A 22,063-nucleotide genomic window follows, 5' to 3' on the forward strand; every position below is an offset into this window, starting at 1 on the left:
GAAGCACTAGAGGGCGCGGCCCTACCCTCCGACTGTAAAAGGCTGATAGAGTCAGGGCAAGCTCTCAGTTGCTCATTCATTCACTGACTAACTCGCTTGCTTACTTTCTTAGACTCATTCCAGTAGCTAAGCGACATCAACGAAGCATACAGTACTGTATCAGTGATAGATCAGATCTAATAACTATTTGTTTAAGTTCACACGAGCAACATTTGCTTAGTTTATAAATGTTTAGTACAAGTTCGCGTGGTGTAAATTATTGAATGCAGCTAATGATGACTTACCGCTGTCGGAGACTAGATCGCGACTGGGAAAATATTCCTTAATTTGGTTAACTTACTATTGTTGGTCGGACTAATGTCTCGATAGAGGATATTGTCAACTGTATCCTTACCAAGGTTATGACAGTGTATTCGAGCACAAACAAAGCGGTGAAAAGGACTGGGAGTAACCACAGTTACCAGGTTGCAGGCACCCAACAGCAGTACGAGAACTAAGACATCAAACCATGGACCAAAGAGGACCAAACCAGCAGACTTCTAAACCTGTAGACAGCCCCACTGCCATGTGTTAACTCATACAAATAGAGCAGTCCCAAAGACACCACGGATGGCAGAGAAGGAGAAAAAGATGAGTTGAACTGGTTTTTAAAAAGCATGATATGTAGTGATCAGATTCATGTATGGCCCTTTCGTTAAACGTAAATAATAATTGTAATGCAAGACAGAGTGGCATTGGTTTGTTTTCATTTTTGCTGTAAATGTTTGGACCTGAATGCATGCTATACTCCCGTTTTATTTTAGTGTTATTTAGAGTTCGGATACGAGGGCTATGTTAGGAGGTAGAGTTGTGTTTTGGTGTATGTTTAGATATTTTCACGCATATCAGACACTAAGGTATAAGCGATGTCATGTTCATCTGTACAGATTGGAGGGAATGGAACCTCGAGATTCGAACGGGAACTTAGAGATATGTAGAACTAATCTGTAGATAGGCTATGCATGATGAAGTATTATTGCACGTTTTTCTCAGCTGATGACGTGTGCAGAGGTCTATCTCCATCATTGTATTTAGTGAGGGTCATTTACAAAAGGTGGCAGGCAACCCTAACAGTGCTCCAGAATTGAAGTGGAGACTATGGAATATAAGTCTATGATAAGCTGTGATTATTGTGTTGAGGCATAGAATCAGAGATTGCCTTAGAGGCTGAATTAATGAGTTGTACCTAGTTTGTGGTGGGGTGTACTCCAGACCAGATGTTATAATCAGTGATATATTTAAAGGCTTATTTAGCCGAGATTACTCTCTGCCGGGCGGGAATTTGTTCCAGGTAAACAGCAAGCTAATTGTATGATTCACAGAAGGTCTGAGTGGAAGTTACTCATAATCCCGTTAGCTATGTGAGAGAGGGGTGCCTGAGCCACACAGACAATGTCAACTTATTTCAATCTCCATCACAAATAGGTAGATTTCAGATTTCCGATGTTATTGAACTTGATATGCCCGGGTTCTCAACCTGTAGGCATTTGAACGACCATTAGTGACAAATAATCAATTGAAAATTTACGTGTAATTTATTTTAGAGTTTTTATTGGGTAGTTTTTGTTTGATTTAACCTGTATGCTTTTGATGTAATAAATTATGATTTTACCTCCTTTATATTACAGAGTTCTCATTCATGAATATGTATTTTAGATCCTGTCCCAATCTTATATGATAAATTTTACTAGGCATTTTATTTTTTGAACGTAACCACACAGCATCTCCATTGAGCTAGGCCATCTGGGACAGGGGAAAGGTGCAATATGGACCCTTCAACTGGCCTGCAAGATTTCAGACCTTAATCCACTGGAATTTTATGGAGAGGGGGGGAGAAGAAAAACAAAATATAGAGAATGGAAGTTGATACTTTGGATGACTTGGATATTCGGAATAACTATGGTGTCCTGGCTCGAGTATATCACAAACTGCATTTGGAGATGTGAATACCGCTTACATGCCAAAGGTGGGCACTCTGAACAGTTGCTGCTTATTAAGGGAACTCCACAAATTTCCCATGTCTGATTTGTGTAAAACATAGTAATAATGCATGCACTAAGGTAAAAGTAACATCTGTGAAGTAGTTTGTTTCGAAAATCTCGAGTTATTGAAAGGAAAACTTGGAACTCCTCCCAGTAGTTAGGCAACCTGAAACACCTATCAGTAAAATGTAAGACAGAAATTACGTTTAAACTTTATCTCAGCTCAGTTCCTATTGGAAAACGCATCTCATATGAACCATGACAAATTTGAATCTGGAAAACAGCCTCGAAAAATTTACTTGAAAAACATGTTTGAATGAAGGTACTCCAAATGAACTTGTTAAATATTTGTTGTTGTCTGCTCCAACACAATTCTTGTGGTGCTCTCCATGTGCCACCTTATATAACCGAGATGAGATGGCTTGTAATATTAAAGCACTGGCGCAGCAGAGCAAGGAGGAACAGGCGAATTACCTGCCCTGTAATGATTATCTCCAGATAATTCTGCATCAGCGTCCCTCCTTTCACGTCTGTACACCCCAAAAACATCAAGTTGCCTACTATGTTTAGAGATGACCCTAATAACTAGAATTTCATGTTTCTCATTATTTAATTACAGTATATTATTAGCATTTGTTTAGTGTATAATAATAATAATAATAATAATAATAATAATAATAATAATAATAATATTGGCGTGTGGCCTCCGAAGAGGCCTGGTGTAGGTCTTTCATGTTACATGAAATAAACCTTATCGTAAAGCCCATAATGTTGTAAGCAACTACTTGTGCAATTCTGAATCATACACTCCACCTTTACAATACAATACAAATTGCCTGTCTTAATAAAGACAAGATTAAAATTAGATACACGTTTCGTCCTTTATCAGGACATCTTCAGTCAAAAAATAAATGTACAGACCTTAAAATTTCAACAAGGATAATGAACATATTAAATACAAAAATTCAATGATGACCGCGTCCAGCTAAAATGTGAAGTTGACACAATATAGGCAACCTGCGCTTCTATGAGAATAGGGCCCTACCTATGATGAAGATGGCACACACCCAGCCCCCAAGCCAATGGCATTAACCAATGAAGGTTAAAATCCCCGGCCCAGCCAGGAATTGAACCCGAGACCCTCTGAACGAGAGGCCAGCACGCTAACCCTTTATAGAGCCCTGCACAGATACACAAAATATTATCTGCATCCATTCTGTATCCGCAAATGATTATCTGTGGATATTGCAACTTTTAACTCCATTACACCCAAGGTATTGAAATGGATAGATCTGATAACTCAATACAACAGGTCTGATACCTGGCACCAGAACCCTCAGAGTCGCATGTTTATGAGGGATTTCCTCGTGACATTTACCAACATATAGAGCGGTTCCCTTCGGAATCTTTGTTCCTTCCTTCCACCAATTGCGGGCAGGAGCCAGTTAGGCTTAGGTCAGATTTACGGCTTTATGGACTCAAGGCTCTTTATATGTCACCTTTCTCCTATAGCAATGTCAAGGGTCACCTAATCATAAGCAAAAATAAGAGTACACCCAAGTGAATATCAATAAACTTCATTAATCAGAAATTATCAGCAAAATTATCTGCACAGCCATATGGTTTGAATCCGCCAAGACACTAACTTCATGGAGATCCACATCCGTGCAGGGCTCTAACCAATTAGCCATGGAGCCAGACATGTGCTAAGTGTGAAAATAGGGAAACAGTGAAAATCCATCATCACGATTGTTATGGTGGATTTCAAACCCAACATATCTCGAATGCAAGCTTACATAGTTGGCTTGCTCAGTCAAACTCTAGAACTGTCCAGTATGATCACTTGTGTCCTACCAACTATCGTACAAAATATGAATTCCATGGAGAAAAAAAAAGTGTGGTTCATTGGTACCTTGCATTTTACATTAAAACAACATAAATCTGCACATTACCATTTATATACGTTGTACTTCACTTCTTACTCATGATCACTCATCAATTTAAGGTCCACCTCATTGCCTGAATGGTCACTAACTTCCACCACAAGAATACGCAGTTACCTACACATGGAAGATGCCGCCCACCCTCATCAGAGGGTCTGCCTTATAAGTGCTGCACTCTGCTAGAAATAGCCACACAAAATTAATTATATAAATTTAAGAACTTTAATCATGCAAGGAAATGAAAAACTGCTTTTTGTAATAATGCAGAAGAACATGTCACTGACTAATTTATCTAGAAGGCAGTCGAAATTGATATACTGTACTTTGTTTTCAGGAAAAATAAATAATTTTTCACTGAGAAGAAAACAGAAAAAACTTACAAAACAACCATATAATAAACATCATTTAGTTGTAAAAATTAATAAAAATGATTTGGCATTTAATCAGATCAATACGAATCAAAGCCGTTTGCTGTTTGTTGTTTTTAGCAAATAAACATTATTAAATACAAGAAGTTTTCCTTCTTAAACGTTTAGGAGGGTTTTCTTACAATTGGCTTTACATCCCACCAACACAGGTAGGTCTTATGGCGATGTTAGAATAGGAAAGGGCTAGGAGTGAGGATGATGTGAAAATGGTCTCAATATACAACTGCAGCATTTGCCTGGTGTAAGAATGGTAAGCCATGGAAAAATATCTTCAGGGTTGCTGACAGTGAGGTTTAAGCTCAGCTCCTGAATGAAAGCTGATAGCTATGTGACCAAAACCGAGCAGCCACTTGCTCAGTGAAGTCAAACTTTACACACATATTTGTTAATTTTATCCATCAAATCTACATATTTTCCATTCAAATCAATGGAAATTTTAATGTATATCTTCTGCCACTCAGCTGGCACCAGTAGCTTGGAGTAAAATCAATATTTGAAGTAGTTTATTAGCAATCTTTCAACTATAATTTCACCATTCACAACTGGATATATGGTAATTAGACATTTAACTCCTGTAAGAAATACGTTTAAAACAACATGTGTGAGGCAATGGTGGCAAAACCTCCTCTGTAATTGGTAGTCCAAAATAAATCGTTCTTACAAATTGATTCAAGTAACATCAGTATGATACTCACAACATTGACTTGAGCCACAGTGTAGACCAGAACAATGGTGAAAACAGTAATGGCCAGCCGTAGTATAAAGCTCTGCGAAATATCCCACAGGATCCATCGCAGTCTGACAGCGAGAAGAAGCATCAGTACCACTGAAACCCACACAAATGCTGTAAGAAACAGCAGTAAAAGGATGATGGTCTGGGGTAGGATGACAGCTTGCAGTCCTCCAACAAGGACAAGAAGGACCAGCGAACACGCCAACGAGCTGCTGAATCCAAGGTCCATGTCCCCGTGATACTGCAACCAAAAGAACAACAATCATTTCTGTAACACATAAGTAATAACAATAAATTTCTTATAATAATCTTTATTAAAACATTTTCATTATCACCCAATTCCATCACTTCTGTAAGATTTTATTTCATAAACATTGCCAAAGAATCACTATAGACAAACAATGCAAGTGGATGGGGTAGGAAAGGCCTAGGAGTGTGAAGGAAGTGTCTGTAGCCTTAATTAAGGTACAGCTCCAGCATTCGCCTGGTGTGAAAATGAGAAACCACAGAAAACCATATTCAGGGCTGCCGACATTGGGGTTCGAACCCACTATTTTCTGGATGCAATGAAAGCTCACAGGTTCGTGTCCCTAACCACATGGCCAACTATCCCGGTCGAATAGTACTTGTGCTTATCCATGGTCTCCTGCGAGTACCATCGGACAAAGGGCAAATGAAAGTAGATTTTCAGACTGAGAATGATGCTGACCACCTCATCTCTATTTTGGCCGCTTCTGTGCGTGAAAACTTGGGAATTTGTAGTTATCTGCTGTGAGCAGTTTAATATTAAGAATTAAGAATCAATGGAATGGCTCTTGTATCAAAAGGTCATGGATAATGTTTATGAAACAAGTTCAGTATGAGATCTACCAACTTGAATAAGTTTGTTAAAAAATAACATTATGGCAACACTTTGAATATTACAGACAGAGCCAGTCAAAGGTACACCGATTCTCTTTCATTCTCATAGGAAGAAACAGCTGTTAGAGAATACCAGCAAAGAGAAAGAAAATCTCATCTGTCGGGAATCAGGGCTCGACAATAAGGTGACCTAAGGTTCTCGCCGTCAGTATAGTAACGCAATGTTTAAGAAAGCTAGTGATGCCAACAACAGTTCTCCATAAGTAGGAGTGAAACAACTGCTCTATTTCAGAAATGGTAATATAGTAGTTACAAATACAGGTGTATCAGAACTATACCGGGAAAAAAAAAAAAAAAAACGGGGATGCACTTCGTATTATGTTAAGAACGATGGTACATTCCGATTGGAAGGGAAAAGTTTTCATTTCAAGAAAATGAGGTTACCTTGTTACTTCCGGATGCATGAATAAAATTTACAAAGTTACCAAATTTGCTATGCCAGAGAGCCAGCTGCTGCCTGTTGCTGTGCATCGGAGGATGGAAATGAAGGGAGGGGAAGTGGGAGACAGAGGTACTGCTTGGTGCAAACACACAAGTTTCTAGTTCGTTTCGCATAGTCGCTTCCCAGCCCCAATAGGCAGTTGATATAGATGTTGATTCCCATAGGGAATTTGAAATATTTGTCCCGAATGAGTAAATTTATAATACCAATATAAATGGTCCGTTATTGGACATTGTAAATTTTCCAGCTCACTCACTCCTGGTTGCCAGCGTTTTGCCCCAGTATGCTAAGTTTGGCTCATCAGTTGGTAAATAGCACACCCACCAAGACGCATGGCTAGTGCATACCATGGAGGCCACGCGTAGGCTATTTGGAGCCACCGGCAGTGCCAGTGCACCAGAAGTGAGTTAACTGGAAAATTTATAATGTCCAATAATGGACCTTTTATATTGGTATTATAAATTTATTCATTCGGGACAAATATTTCAGGTTCCCTATGAGTATCAACATCTATATCATCTAATGGCCAGGCAGGCATCAATATTTTTGGTAATGAGACAAAGTCTCTCTTAGTGCATTGGCACTGCCAGTGGCTCCAAATAGCCTATGCAGTGGCTTCCACGGTATACACTAGCCATGCGTCTTGGTGGGTGTGCTATTTACCAACTGATGAGCCCAACATAGCACACCGGGGCTAAACGCTGGCAACCAGGAGTGAGTCAGCTGGAAAATTTATAATGTCCAATGACGGACCATTTATATTGGTACCAGTGGGCAGTATACAATTTGTTCTGCACAAGCTGACTACTATGCGAACCCCGTAGAAATAGAAGATGAACTTGTACCAAGAATACAGGTAGCTTTCCAGGTTGTTCCCAACACACCACACATCCTGAACAGAGTTCAAAGGTCACTACTATACCATTGTGAACTGTGCATCGAAGTAGGAGGGGGGGCATATTGAACATCTACTATAATCAAACCATTGGGCATATTGTTTCCTTCTTTCAGTATTTCATTCCAGTTGTTACGTTGTGAGTGAAGGAATACACAATTGTGGGGAGTCAGCCTTGCATCTTCGAGCATATTAAATAATAAAGAACGTTACTGTGACCAACAGACGAGGGGAGAAAAGATCTGGTGCATTCCTTGACTGACAAGTGTGTCTTAATCACAGTGTGTTCTTGTACTGTGTGTGCAATTATGGCTGTTTAATAAATGAACTGCAAATATTGCCTGTAAGAGACAAGGACAATCCTGTGCAAGTCGAACGAGCAAACTTATGCATACACAGAACATTATCTCTGTCTCCCATCATACACTCAACTTCCCCTCCCTTCCCTTCCTTTCCCTTCTCTTCCCTGAAGCACAGCAGCAGCTTGTGCTCTGACATAGCAAATATGGCCAGTTCATTAATTTGAATTGCGTACAGAAGTAACAGTAACCTCACTTTCTTGAAAATAAACATTTTCTCTGCCAATCCGACTGCACCATCGTTCTTAAGACGCAAAGCATCCCTGATTTTTTTGTTGATATAGTTCTGATTCATCCTGTATAAAAATACAAATTTGTTCATCAAAATCCAAAGGAATCATTTTAAGCCTACCATTAGACAACCAAGGGAAGATGAGAAACAGGGAACTGTTGCTGAGATGTGTGGAAGTAGGAAGAAGGGAAAAGGTAGGAAAGGGAAATGTAGTGTAGTGGAAAGGAAAAGACAGGTGAAACAGGGAACATGGGAGGGAGAAAAGGGAGGAGGAAGGAGCTTCTGCAGAGAAGATAGGGCAGACCAGGAGGGGAGGGGATCAAATGAGGTGGGTAGGGTTGAGGCTCTGGTCGTGGGGGATTCTATCGTTAGACATGTGGGGAAAGTGTGTGGAGGAAAGGGAACCAGGGTAGAATGTTATCCAGGAATTAGGCTGAGGCAGATGCTAAGGAAAGTAGAAGAGAAGGAAGAGGGAAAGGAGAAGGTAGTAGTGTTTCATGTTGGTACTAACAATGTAAGACAAGTAGATATAAGTACCAACATAGCTGGGGATGTGTGGGATCTGGTAAATGCAGCACGGATGAAGTTTAAGGAAGCGGAGATTGTTATTAGTGGAATACTGTGTAGGAGGGATACTGACTGGAAGGTGACTGGGGATTTAAATGAGACTATGGAGTGGGTATGTGGGAAACTGGGAGTGAGATTTCTAGATCCTAATGGGTGGGTAGGAGACAGGGATCAGCACTCAGATTGCCTTCACTTAAACCGCAGTGGTACACATAAGTTAGGAAATTTGTTTATAAGGGTTATAGGCAGGTACATTCAGGGAAACGGGGTGGCCTAGAGAGCGGTGTTAAGGGAAAAGGAAATCAAGTAGGGATAACATAAAAATGTTAGTGCTCAACTGTAGAAGTACTGTAAACAATGGAATCGAATTAAGTAATTTAATAGATATATAGTTACCAGATATTGTAATAGGAGTTGAATCATGGCTCAGAAATGATATAATGGATGCAGAAATATTCTCACAGAACTGGAGTGTGTATCGTAGAGATAGGATAGGAATAGTATGATAGCTTTTTACAAGTTGCGAGGGACTATCGTGTTCAGCCGATCATGCGTGGCGAGTTTTGAGACCAGGTTCTTGTGATTTATATACTGTAGCTATTTTGTGAATACGATTAGTAAGAAGAGAGTAAGACTGCTTCATTTTGGACTCTGCAGACGTAGATGAAAGTGATTTTTCATTTGAAGAGTCCGAAGACGGAAATTTACATCGCGAGTCGTTCTCAATGCAAGAGCGACTCAAGTGCCCTGGAGAACATAACAGCCGACGAAAGCACTGATGTTTGTAACTTGGACCCAGGACCTTCAAGTACCATTCGGATATATAACGTTAATCAAGGACCAATTTTACATTCATATTTTGACATGGCGAACGAGCTTACAGAGCACTTTTCACTATTTTTCATACCAAAATTTTGACATAATTCTCCAGAAAAAGAGTAATTCAGGGAAATAAATGGAAGCAACATGCAGCACCTCCAACAAGATGTAAAATCAAAGACTGGTCATCTCCAGCACTATCTGATATACGGGATTTGATTGGCTTAAAACTTATTTGTGGAATGACAATTATGCCTTTTTTCGCTAACGTGCTGTTGAGAAAAAATTTGATAATATCCTATGGACAACCGCAACCGAGTACATCCAATATTCAAGGTTAAGTAATTAATATTATGTACATATGGATGTTTATATCTAGTGTTTGATAATTCTGGATGAGTTTTACTTTGCCATATTTTCGGTCCATGTACAGACATACGCTTCCGCCCGCGTAGGGTTAAATACTGATTCTTTTATAAATTTGCAAATATTTATTTAAAATATATATTCATTTTTTTAACATGTCACAATAACTTAAAAAACAATAATATATATTTTACATAGACCTAATTATTTGCTCAAGAGTTTTGGAAGTTAATCCTCCAACAAAAGCTAGAGATAATGATCAGGTACTTGTGCACAAATTTATGTTCAGAAAGGTTCGAATAAAAGTAATCAAATTACAGTAACTATTACATTTTTAGAAATAGTCATTTTTACTTTTAATCATTACTTTTCAAAAAATGTTTATCTGTAATTTACTTCTTGAAGTAAAATTGTAATTGTTACACTCTAGTAATTGATATATATCACATGAAAGCAGAAATGGGCAAAGAAATTAATTATTATATAGGTAACTTTTTTCAGTTCTACTACAACTCCACCAGTTCTGGATGATGTACCTTTTTACCTCTCCAGTACTTCCGAAGACATCAAACTTATCCCAGTGATGTTCTTAAAAATCAAACACAGTTATTCCTTCAAATGCCCCTGTAGGGCATCTTTTTTGTGAGTGAAAAGGTGCACTTTCCACCAAAGAGGTCGAGACTTAGGGAGGAGAATTTTAAGAATCAATTATTTTATTTAAAAAGTAAATGGGAAATAATTTGAAATGCTAAAATAATAACAACGGGAAAAATCATTTTGAAACTTCTAAAGTATCATGATTAGTCATATCTAGTGATGATAGCCACTTAATGTCTCTATCCTTAAAACAGAAACAAGGTGAAATACCGTAATATCTTTTCCTTGCAAACTTTTGTATTATTCCAATCCCATAAAACATAAAAATTTTTTTTTTTTAAAGTATCAGTGATTTCCTTAAGAATGGCTTTCTGTAAAGTATTTGTAACTAATTTTACTGATTACTTGTTGAAAAAGTAAATTGTAATTGTAAATGAGTAAAATATATCTCAGGTAACAGCCCAATTATATTTTTCCTGTACACTTCCCAACACTGGTCATAATCAAAATCAGTAACAAGTTTATACAATTTAAACAATTTTGTTAACATATATGCATGATTATAAAAATAATTCAATAGAATCTGAGAACATTCTTATACAACAGAATGCAATACACCATTCTATCACTAATAAAATGTTTCTTTTCTTTTCCAGATATTTTCTAGCATTGAATACATTTTTATTTTGTGTTTGAGAAACTGAAAAACTTAAAAAAGCAAACCAAACCCTATGGCATTACAGCACTGATAGGCCTAGGCTTATATCACTCATTTCTACATCCATAATTTGGCCTGCAAACATTTCTCACTACCATTTGTGCTTCGGCTCCTGGCCTGTCCATGCACTTGTACAACATCAATTATGATAGATGTTACAAAAAAGGTGACCGTTGCTCAGCCCAAAGGCGTACAGATTTTGACACGATGCATGGTCAGTGCGACAATTCCTTTCAGCCATCATTCTTGGTTTTCCATGCTGGGGCTGTTTTTTTACAGTCCGATAGCTTCTCAACTGTTCTCATTATAGGCTGAGTGGACTTCCAGCAAGCAAGATAAAAAAATATCTGCTCCTGCCAGCAATTCAACCCGAGACCTCTAGGTAAGAAGCAGGCTCTCTAACCCTAGACCGTGTGCCCGGTGTGAAAAGCAGAGAGAAATCAAAACAAAATTACTGATAATATGAAAATCAACATGTTTTACTTAACCCTCGGACTGGTAGGTGACAATAGATCGGCAGGTGTGTGCCTATCTCGTCCGCCGCTATCGATGTGTCATCAGGTCTACTTTACCAGCAAATACTGCTAGAATATGATGTGAATTTATCTATTAGATGGCAGTATCCATATGGCACATTTTTTCAATTCTACAATCTGAAGCGGAATAAGTGAGCACCTAACCAATTGTGCAACATATAGTACCAAACATACACACATTTATTTTAGATACCACTTGCTAGTTAAAATATTACTGCCAGAAATTATTATTTAGCTCTAACGATTTTACTGTCCATAGTCATAACTATTTTGAAATATGTATGTTACACTGAACCGGTGTTTTCAGATCCTCCAAAATTCTGGAAGATCTGATCTTAAAAATATTTCAGAACATAAGAAATTAGATGGAAATCTTCCATTTTTTCTATGCTCACTTTATGGACATAAAGTACCAGGCAGAAATACTTAACACGGCTTCACGTCAATACAACAATATACGTTCAAACTGATGTTAAGAGAATTTGGAGTGTGATTCTAATATATTACCTTGGAAAAAGAGTTCTTTAACGTGCCAATGGCACAGGTCTCTCACTTAAATGACAGCTGACTGAGCTGGAATATCAATATATGACCTAGGGGCAATCAAATAGTTAAATACTACTATGATTTTTAACTTACCACAGTCTTTCTACATCTGACAAGAACCACATCTATGGCCTGTCCATGCAGTTTTACCACATCAATTACCACATATACAGTATTTCTTACATGGGGTTATAACCTGTATGTTAGGCCCCCGTCATCATCATCATCATCATCATCAGCAGCAGCAGCAGCAGCAGAAAAAGGAAGATCCTCAGATGAATGACAAAGTAATTCGATGATATGTCCACCTCCATAGCGTAGCAGTTAATGTTTATTAGCTGCCGTCCTCCCCGGTACTGCCAGAAATTTAAGAATGGCAAGAGGGCTGGTATGTGGCTGAAATGGTACATGCAGCTCACCTCCATTAGGGGTGTGCCTGAAAAGAGCTGCACTATCCTGTGATGAGGACACGATTCTGTCCAACTCGTTGGCTGAATGGTCAGCGAATTGGGCTTCGGTTCAGAGCGTCCCAGGTTCGATTCCCGGCCAGGTAGGGGATTTTAACCTTCAATGGTTAATTCTAATAGCTCGGGGGCTGGGTGTTTGTGCTGTCTCCAACATCCCTGCAACTCGCACACCACACATAACACTATCCTCCACCACAATAACATGCAGTTACCTACACATGGCAGATACCGCCCACCCTCATCGGAGGGTCTGCCTTACAAGGGTTGCACCCGGCTAGAAATAGCCACACAAAACTATTAAATGCGGTGATATAGATATTGATTCCTGTAAGGAACCTGAAATATTTGTCCTGAATGAGTAAATTCATAATTCCAATATAATTATTCCATTATTGGAAACTATAAATTTTCCAGCTAACTTATTCTTGGTTGTCAGCATTTTACCTCAGTGGGCCAATTTGGGCTCATTATTGGGCAACTAGCATACCTACCATCACGCACGGTTAGTGCATATAGTGGAGGCATCATCATCATGAAAAGTTTTCATTCCCCTCCCTGAAGCAGACGGGCAGGCCACCTAGAAAGTAACGCCTTCTCTCTGGCCAGGAGATTCGGTGGGTATGGGGGGTTTGATGGATTAGGGGGGGTGGGCTAGGGTGGTTTGACAGTGTGAAGGAGGTGGGGGCATTATGGCTCTGGTTGTGTGTTTTATTGCTATTTTGGGAAGTTTACAATTGTTTCATGCTATTTGGGAATTTTACAATCATTTCATTTTACAGTGGTTTCATTAACAATTTACAATTGGTGTATTCTTCTAGTGATGTTATATACAATGAGGTGAGAGATCAATTTTACAAAACATAAGTAGAACAAATGTTGTAGTGGAGGCCATTGCATAGGCTACTTAGAGCCACAGGTAGTGCCAATGCACTATGAGAGACTTGGTCTCTTATGAAAATTGATGCCTGCTAGGCCATCAGAAGTAGCCTATGCAGTGGCCTCCACTATATGCACTATGCATACGTCTTGGTAAGTGTACTAGTTACTAACTGATGAGCCCAAATTGTTACATTGGGGTGAAATGCTGGCAACCAAGAAGGAGTTGGATGAAAAATTTATAATTTCCAATAGTGGACCATTTATTTTGGAATTATGAAAGCTATTCAGTTCTACTGCTATGTGTTCATTGCATAATAATTTAATTTTCAATAAAATAAAAATTAACATATTTCTAATCATCATCAGAAATGTTGACAAAAGCCTCCAAAATTGTTGAGCCCTGTCTTCCAAAATATTATTTTTAGATTTGGCAACACTGGTCCGAACTGCCTCAGGACACAATGAAGTTGTCAAAAGAAATATGTTCCTTGTTCAAGGGTACTGTAAAGGTATGATACAGTTGATTAACTGAAGGAAGGCATTTAGCAAAATATTTATTTTCACACAACCACAATAAGGTATTAGAGTAATTTACTATCGCTTACTACATTTCTTACCTGGCTCTCCTTTTCACGATCCTTGAAGCATAGGGTTGCCAAGTTGACATGCGTAGACTTCTCACGATCTACACTTCGAGCATCTATAGCCTGTGCCAAGTACTTGTTGACACGATTTGATGGCTGATGATACACCGATGAGTGGCGCTTCTTGAAAGGACGCTTAAATTTTTCTGTCACTTTGTTCTGTAACACAATCAAGTTCATAATCACTACTCATTCAAAGGTAAAAGAATCCCAGGTCTTATCTCCCACATCAGGATCTATTTTATTGGCCTATTACAATACAAATAGCTGAACTATGGCTACAAAGGTATGTCGTATTCCAATATCCAAAATTGACTGAAAGCTATCAATTTAGTTTTATGCTTCCCAATATATTTTAATCAAGTATGAAACAGATATTTATAAAGAATAAAGCTGTACACTCCCATCTGATCAACAAACGAGAAATTCAAACATGCAAGAAAATATTTAATTGGTTGTACAGAAATAACTTCAAGAGAAATAACTATTTTGTTAGTGTTCACACTGTGGATTAACTACTGAAATCTGTAATATAAGCAAGCTGCAGTTTTTTTACATGGCTGTTGATATCATGATCATAGCCATAGGATCTTCAATTCTACATGCAATCCAAAACCACAGGAACACGACTTTTCATTTCCAAAATTCCACATGCATAGGCTGTATTCGAACCATTGCCATCTTGGTGAGAAGCCAGTAATGATGTCGCTCAGCTGTCACGTAATCCTAAAGTCGGTAATAAGAATGCAAAAGTTCTTGCTGTACTGTCCTAAGTCAGCATCCTGTACTTGTCTACCTTCCACCTTCAAGCTAAATGAAGCAGAGAAACTACAGGTTTTGGATGAATTTCTTTCTTGAATTACTAAGTATATACTTACAAATATATGCATTGCAAGGGGAACTAATTCCATCACCAAACACAAACCTATATGCATTGTAAGGGGAATCAATTCTGTCACCATACATAAACCTTTCTAACTGACATAAAAAATATTTACGTTTCAGTGAAGTATATACATGGGACGGACAGGTCAATATGGAAAATACCTAAGGCCATGAATGATTTTCAGGAACAAACAACAAAATAAAATAAAAAAGGTCAAATTAAAAGGCTGAGCTAACAAAATTCAACTTGCATGAGACAACACCTTGCAACTTCCAATGCCAGGCCAACAAGGTGAACACTTGACAAGCCACATCTTCAGTTTTACACCTTCCAAAGTCATTTTGAAATTCTAATGACAAGCATAGAAAGCTGCTTAATAATGAGAATCAATACTTAAATTTTCAAACTGCTACTTCTCAATGTTCCTTCACAAAAGATAGGTAGAATAACTTTTACTCCATTAACACAGACATATATAATGTTTAGAGTTCAACAATTCATCTTTTAACCATTCAGAAATTATGGCTGGCACTTCTAACATAGTAACTTGGAAACAACTTGCTGTTCCGTTCAATTTCAATGAAAAACTGGAACACAAAGATCAGATGCCACCATATCACTTTTATTAAATAATATTATCAAACCTTCTTGGCCACTTATAAATAATAACTACCACTGAAGGAATGGTGAAAATTTAACCAAACTGTATATCTGACCAACAAACTGGAAATCCTGACAACTCACTCACAATGATCAATGTTTCAATCTAAAAGCCATGTAACATAACCATCAAAGGCCAACTTCAGCAGAGAATAGAGCACAACAGAGATGCCTTCGTTAGCACCAAAATGTTATGCTCAGCTTGGGAGGTATTAGTACCATATTCAAACCTTAGAATGTTTCATCAGAATAATTAATGTTTCCTTTTACAGTGGTGTGTGGTAGTAGCTGCAGTCAATTTACACAGCTACTGGCAAGATCGAAATTATGGCAGTGACAAGAAGCTGAGTGTCAACTTGGCTGTTGTTGAAGTTCCTGAACCAACATTTTATTTTCTTTGCACAGGGTAGGTGATGCACCAAACTAAAATCAAACCCCATGTCAACAGCACCAAACGGCCTGAGCCTACCACGTGATCAATGCTCAGCCCCAAAGGCCTGCAGATTACGAGGTGTCATGTGGTCAGCATGACAAATCCTCTCTGCTGTTATTTTTGGCTTTCTAGACCAGGGCCTCGAACCGGCCCTCAGATGCAGGTATAAAATTGCCTGCCTGGCCGAGAGTCAAATCCGGGTCCTCCGGGGCTAGCTAGGTGATGCAACAAATAACCATAAAGAGTTCATTACCTCAATTTCACAGAGTGAGTTGGCCGAGCAGTTTGGATCACTTTGGGAAAGGGTGGAAGATGATTTTATGTGATTCCAGATTTTCATACGAGGCAAATGCTGAGGCTGTACGTTAATTAAGGTCACGGCTGCTATCATCCCAATCCTATCACTTTCTCATCCTTGCACCGCTGAAAACATTTGATGTGTTAGTGTGACATTAAACCACCAACACCACTCAAATTTCATAGGTCAAAGACTATTTGGAGGCCTCGCATCATAGTTACTTGCCTCATCTACAATTAGTGATCAATAATTTTAATTCATATTTCCTAATATATATTTGTAGAAAATTGCATAAAATCATGCTCCAAAGAGGACTGGGAACTCAGCCAGTTCCCAGACTGAAAGTCAAACCCCACCATTGCCAGCTGCTAGCCCAAGTGTGCTCTTCCCATGGTTTTTCACACTTAATACAGTTAAATTCTGGGATAACACCTTATTTCAAGTCCATAAATAACTATTCCAGTTTTAGACCCCCACATAATTGAACTTTATACTCCAGAGCACAATAACGTTAAATCGCAGACCGTTCGGGCATGCTCAAGTACACGAAGTTTAGCATTACTGTAGTCTCAAGCCTCAAAAAATGAATGAACAACATTTTCTTACAGAATTCACTCCAAGAAAATTTGTTAAATATATTGTATAGGTACTCATTTACCAATATCGAGATGTTTGATGTTGAAAACATGCAAAACCTAATGTTCAGAACAAAACAATATACTTCTACTACATCACATGTAACAAGCAGTGATGAACAGATAAGAGAAAAATAAAGAGAAAGACTGATTATGATACATGTAGAGGAATTCTTTTAAGGAACTACCACACAGGATTAGGATCCACGCAAAACACAAAAATGAACAGGAAAGACAGACATCCAAGCTTCAAGCTCGTTGACAATCACAAGATGCAAGGTAAGCCAATCAAGTTCTCACCTTGGTGGCTATATCACGAAGATCCAATGCTTCAGTTCCACCAAACGGACGTCCACCAGTGGTGGATGGGTCAGCATGTAGTGCCCGTTGCAAGTCTAGCACCTACAAGCAAGCACTACAGATACACAAGCTGCAATTACAGGAGGCATTCACTGAAAAATTCCCCACCCCTTCCTCACAACCACGAACACCCAAAATAAAAATGAAATACTATTTCCTATTGCTGCAAAATAATCTACAGAACAGTACCTTCTTCATATTTGGATCAAATTTTCAAGCGCATTTAGAGGGTAATCTCGTGTTATAATATACTAGCCCTTGAACTAGCAGAGTGCACAGAAGTTAAAGAGTGTGTTGAGTCATGCATTTCAAATAGAATTGGCACACTATGATGCTTAATGAGGTAGGACTAAGAAATAAGTATTGTATAGATGTAACAAATTCAAAGTATTTTGATGCTTTGCGTCGCAGAAGAAGAGAGTTTTTGGAGCTCTCGAAACATGTATGGATGGTAGTAAAATAAACTGTTAAGTACTGACAGGATGGAATAAAGTGTTATATATTGAATGTAAGATTACTATGGTACTTATGTTGAACTGAGCAGTAAAATGTTGCCCATTTTGTTAGTTTCACACACACACACACACAAAGTTTTTTACGTTGCACCGACACTGATAGGTCTTATGGCAACAATGGGACAGGAAAGGTCTAGGAGTGGGAAGGAAGCAGCCGTGGTGTAAAAATGGGAAACCATGGAAAACCATCTTCAGGGCTGCCGACGGTTTCTGGTGTGCAACCAAGTGATTGAGAATATTTTATCACATGGTATATCTCAAGAATCTAAGTTAATGTCACACTAACACATACAGGATTTTGGTGACATTGGAATGGAAAAAGGCTGAGAAATGGAAAGTGGCAGCTGTGGCCTTAATTAAGGTCTGCTGATGGTTGGATTTGAACTCCTCATTTCCTGAATTGAAGCCAATTTACTTGGAAGGATGATGATGATGATGATGATGATAACTGGCAATGATTAGCATACTGAGGGTGAAAGATGAAGGGCTTCATCCTATTGGAGAATTAGAATGCTGGGTAAAGAAAATGAAGAACCTCGATATCCAGGATAATAAAAAAAATTCCAAAATGATCACTGTCAGAAGTGAACAAGAGATTAACAAGGAAAATCAGATGGGAAGACTGATAATTAACAGCCTGAACAAGTAAATGAAAGCAATAACATGCTTCCTATACAAATCTTATTAGTTGTGAATCAGAACAGAAGTTAGAGTACCAGTATTACATACTTTATAGATCATGTGAAGTGTTATACTTAACTATTTCACAGATCAAATGTATATTCCACCAAACATTTTACAAAACATGAGCCAGTACACTATCTGACTGGATGAACCAAAGAAAAGAAAAATCTCTTACAAAACGTTTCACAAGGAAACATCAAATCTGATTATGCAGCACTGGAAGTTATTAGCGATTCTCCCACAGTGTGATCATAATGACTTCAGGTTGAACAACAATGGGAATATGCAGGAATCAGCACAGGTCTTCCTTCCATCCACTCTGGCATTAGATGTGTCTCGAATTGTTCTTATTAGATGCCTAATCTATATTCGATCTAGTTAGTTCTCCCGACACAAAGTCGGCAGTATAGTTTCCCTGTGAACATTCCCACACCACTCCCAACTCTGCACAAGGATGAAGATAGGTTCCATTCCCAAATTTGTTTATTAGTCCCCCACAATAAACCTAATACTAACCCAGTCCATCTCTTCTACTGCACTGGTCTTGTACCTGCCTCTCATGTAAATGCAGTTCTGATGTAATCAAAACACTTCACACTTTAAATAGGGTCACTTTAATTCTAATTTACTTACCTTCTCATTTTGACTTTAAATGACAATCAAAGTTGGAAATAATTTCAGGTTGAGCAGTACATTAGACTAGCAAAAGTACAACAATTTAGCCTGTGTAAAAGGTATTTGATACAGAGCTTCATTGTTACACAGAGCCTTAAAATTAAAATGGGCAGTCAGAGCCCACAGCAAGACTGCTACATCGAACAGTTGCATTCCGTATTACTGTAACTACTACACTGCATAAAAAACAGAAGTTAAAGAAAGGTCTCCCAAAAATACAGAATTATTAACTACTTACCATTTACTTCATACAGTGCTGAGAATGGGCTCCTTTTACTGTAAGACATGTCCAGCATTACTCAAATTATTTGACATACACCAGAGTTTTACTTCATTAACTGAGCCAACTGTGTATATTCTTTCATCTTTCAGTCCTTCTACAGTATGGAGATATTGTAGAAAACCATACCTCATTTGTTTTATTAAAAAATAATATTAATAAGAGAAAGTCCAACACATAGCCGCCCCTATTAGGGAATCTAACTGATTGGCCTCCTAATCAGTTCACATGGAACAATACTTATGACAATGAATTTTATATTATTGCTATTTTTCCAGCAAGCAGGTTATATCTGGCATGGTTATCTGTTGGATTTCCCGTCCTTTACTTTGTTGAAATTTTAAGCCTTTTCACAATCGTGTCATAGAAAACTCCAGGGTTAGGAATATGCATGATTTCCTGGCACAAAAGAGTGATATAATCTACCCATGGCATTTTCAACACTCTACAACACATCCATATTTCAAAAGCCTACAGTTGCCCGCCTAGCAATTCCGAATGGAAAATAGAGCAAACGCCTGAAAAACCTTCTATCGGATATGTTTGACATTTTTGACATGCTCTATTGGTGAAAAATATCTAATTCTCTCCATGGAAATTTAGAATTTTCCATTCGGAATTGCTAGGCGGGCAATAATTGCATTGTGGAGATTTATCTCCCGTATGCAGTTATCAGACTGTGCCTCTTATAAGGGCTTCTGATAAGTTCACCTGCATACACCCCAGTGTCAGTGGGTAGGGTCTGACACATCCCACTCTGATGAGTGTAGTGTCAGACCTAAGACGAAACGCTGGACTTCTTTTACCCATGGGACTTGTGTCTTCCTGTTCTCCTGGAAGGTGAGGATCCTGTTGGTGAGTCTCTCTGATCCCATCTTTTTAATATGTGCATAGAACGTCAATCTCCTCTTTTTCATTGTGGTGGTGATGTTTTCAAATTGTTGGTATAGTTCTCGGTTTGGTCTCATGCGAAACGTAAACTTGTCTGATGATTTTATAGGTCCAAGAATCTTTCTAAGGAACCTCCTTTCTTTCTTTTCCAAATCTGAGAGTCCCTTCGTTGCTATTGTCTCAGCTGAGTATAAACATTCAGACTATCGTGCTGTAGTGCTTGAATTTGGCATGGTAGGAGAGCGACTTAGATTTGTACGTGTTCTGACATAATCTAAACCCAGTTTCCATCTTTCTTGCACGTTCTTGAATTGCTGCTTTCTCATTCATGTTTGGAGTCAAAATCTCTCCTAGGTACTTTAATTTTGTTGCTCTTTTGATGTCACCATACTTCGTCCTCATTGTCCAGGTTGGGTCAGTGGTATTTATGTTCATGTACTCCGTCTTCTCAAAAGATATTTGCAATCCTGTTTTGTCTGCTGTTTCTTTGAGGACTTCAATCTGCTTAATTGCAATTTGCAAATTCTCTGCAATTATTATTATTATTATTATTATTATTATTATTATTATTATTATTATTATTATTATTATTATTCTTTGGTCTTAGGTTGCAGACCAGAGATGCTCATGCTGGACATTTCGTCCCACAGTCAAGTAGGCTATTCAGCCACAGTGATATCGTGGTTACGTCACAGGCCGTGAAGGTTGGGCGAAGTTCTCCCAGTAGTCATTTTCAATTTATGTTGTAAGAAGTAAGTTATTTCTGTTCATTGCAGTTGACTGATTTTGACTGGATACAATAAAGTGTTAGGCCTACAACCTCAAATATTTTTGTACTGTATGTAATGAATTATGATTTTCACTGTTATGTTTTAAGAAGTGCTTTGGAAACATTTCTAATATTGTATTACAGAGTTAAGGTGGAAAAGCTGTGGCTTGTGGTTGCTTTGGTTTAAATGAGCTGATGAACTCCAACAATCCAATCATGCTTACCAGAAATAACATCAGTTAGGTTATTTATTTGAAGACATACTGTATATCTATTCGGCAGATGCATTTACATTATTGTACTTTAATCTTGGATAGTAAATATCTACATCTTCACTCGTAATGAAACTCCCTCTCACTATTTAGAAACTAGCTATTACCATCAGATGCCTGTTAAATTTTAAATACTCTTTTCGGAAATTCGGGGAAAAGAGAAAGTCACAACACTACAACACTGTGCAAAATATAGCAGTAAACTTGTTGAATTACATAAATATATTACGTTTTGCTGAATAAATAACAGTAATTTGACTTTTTTAAATGGAAATACTGTCATTCCCACCCAAAGAATTGTAAATCATACCTTGTACGCTTAAACCTGTAACACAAAAATAACATGTTAGATTTTTTGAATGTATAAATATCTATAATATTATAAAACGAAGTGTTTGTCTGTCTGTCTGTCTGTCTGTCTGTCTGTCTGTCTGTCTGTCTGTCTGTCTGTCTGTCTGTCTGTCTGTCTGTCTGTCTGTCTGTCTGTCTGTCTGTCTGTCTGTGCGCGATGCCCAGCAAAATCTACAGCACGTAGAGATCTGAAATTTTGAACATCTGTTGATGGAAAGGGGTCCGAATGCACCTCGAAGCC

General features: G+C 38.2%; 1 protein-coding gene across 1 annotated transcript in view; it reads right to left on the reverse strand.

Moving 5' to 3' along the window:
* Positions 1-22,063, reverse strand: part of rut (rutabaga) — a 1,268,721-nt gene that overhangs the window by 212,232 nt on the left and 1,034,426 nt on the right. The window contains exons 14-16 of the mRNA XM_068226417.1: positions 17,326-17,427; positions 14,087-14,272; positions 5,088-5,366 (exon numbers count right to left, since the gene is read on the reverse strand). Coding sequence (XP_068082518.1) covers positions 5,088-5,366; positions 14,087-14,272; positions 17,326-17,427 — 567 coding nt within the window. The remainder of the gene's footprint in view (positions 1-5,087; positions 5,367-14,086; positions 14,273-17,325; positions 17,428-22,063) is intronic.

The sequence above is a fragment of the Anabrus simplex genome, chromosome 2 (assembly GCF_040414725.1).
Source record: "Anabrus simplex isolate iqAnaSimp1 chromosome 2, ASM4041472v1, whole genome shotgun sequence".
NCBI classification, from domain to species: domain Eukaryota; kingdom Metazoa; phylum Arthropoda; class Insecta; order Orthoptera; family Tettigoniidae; genus Anabrus; species Anabrus simplex.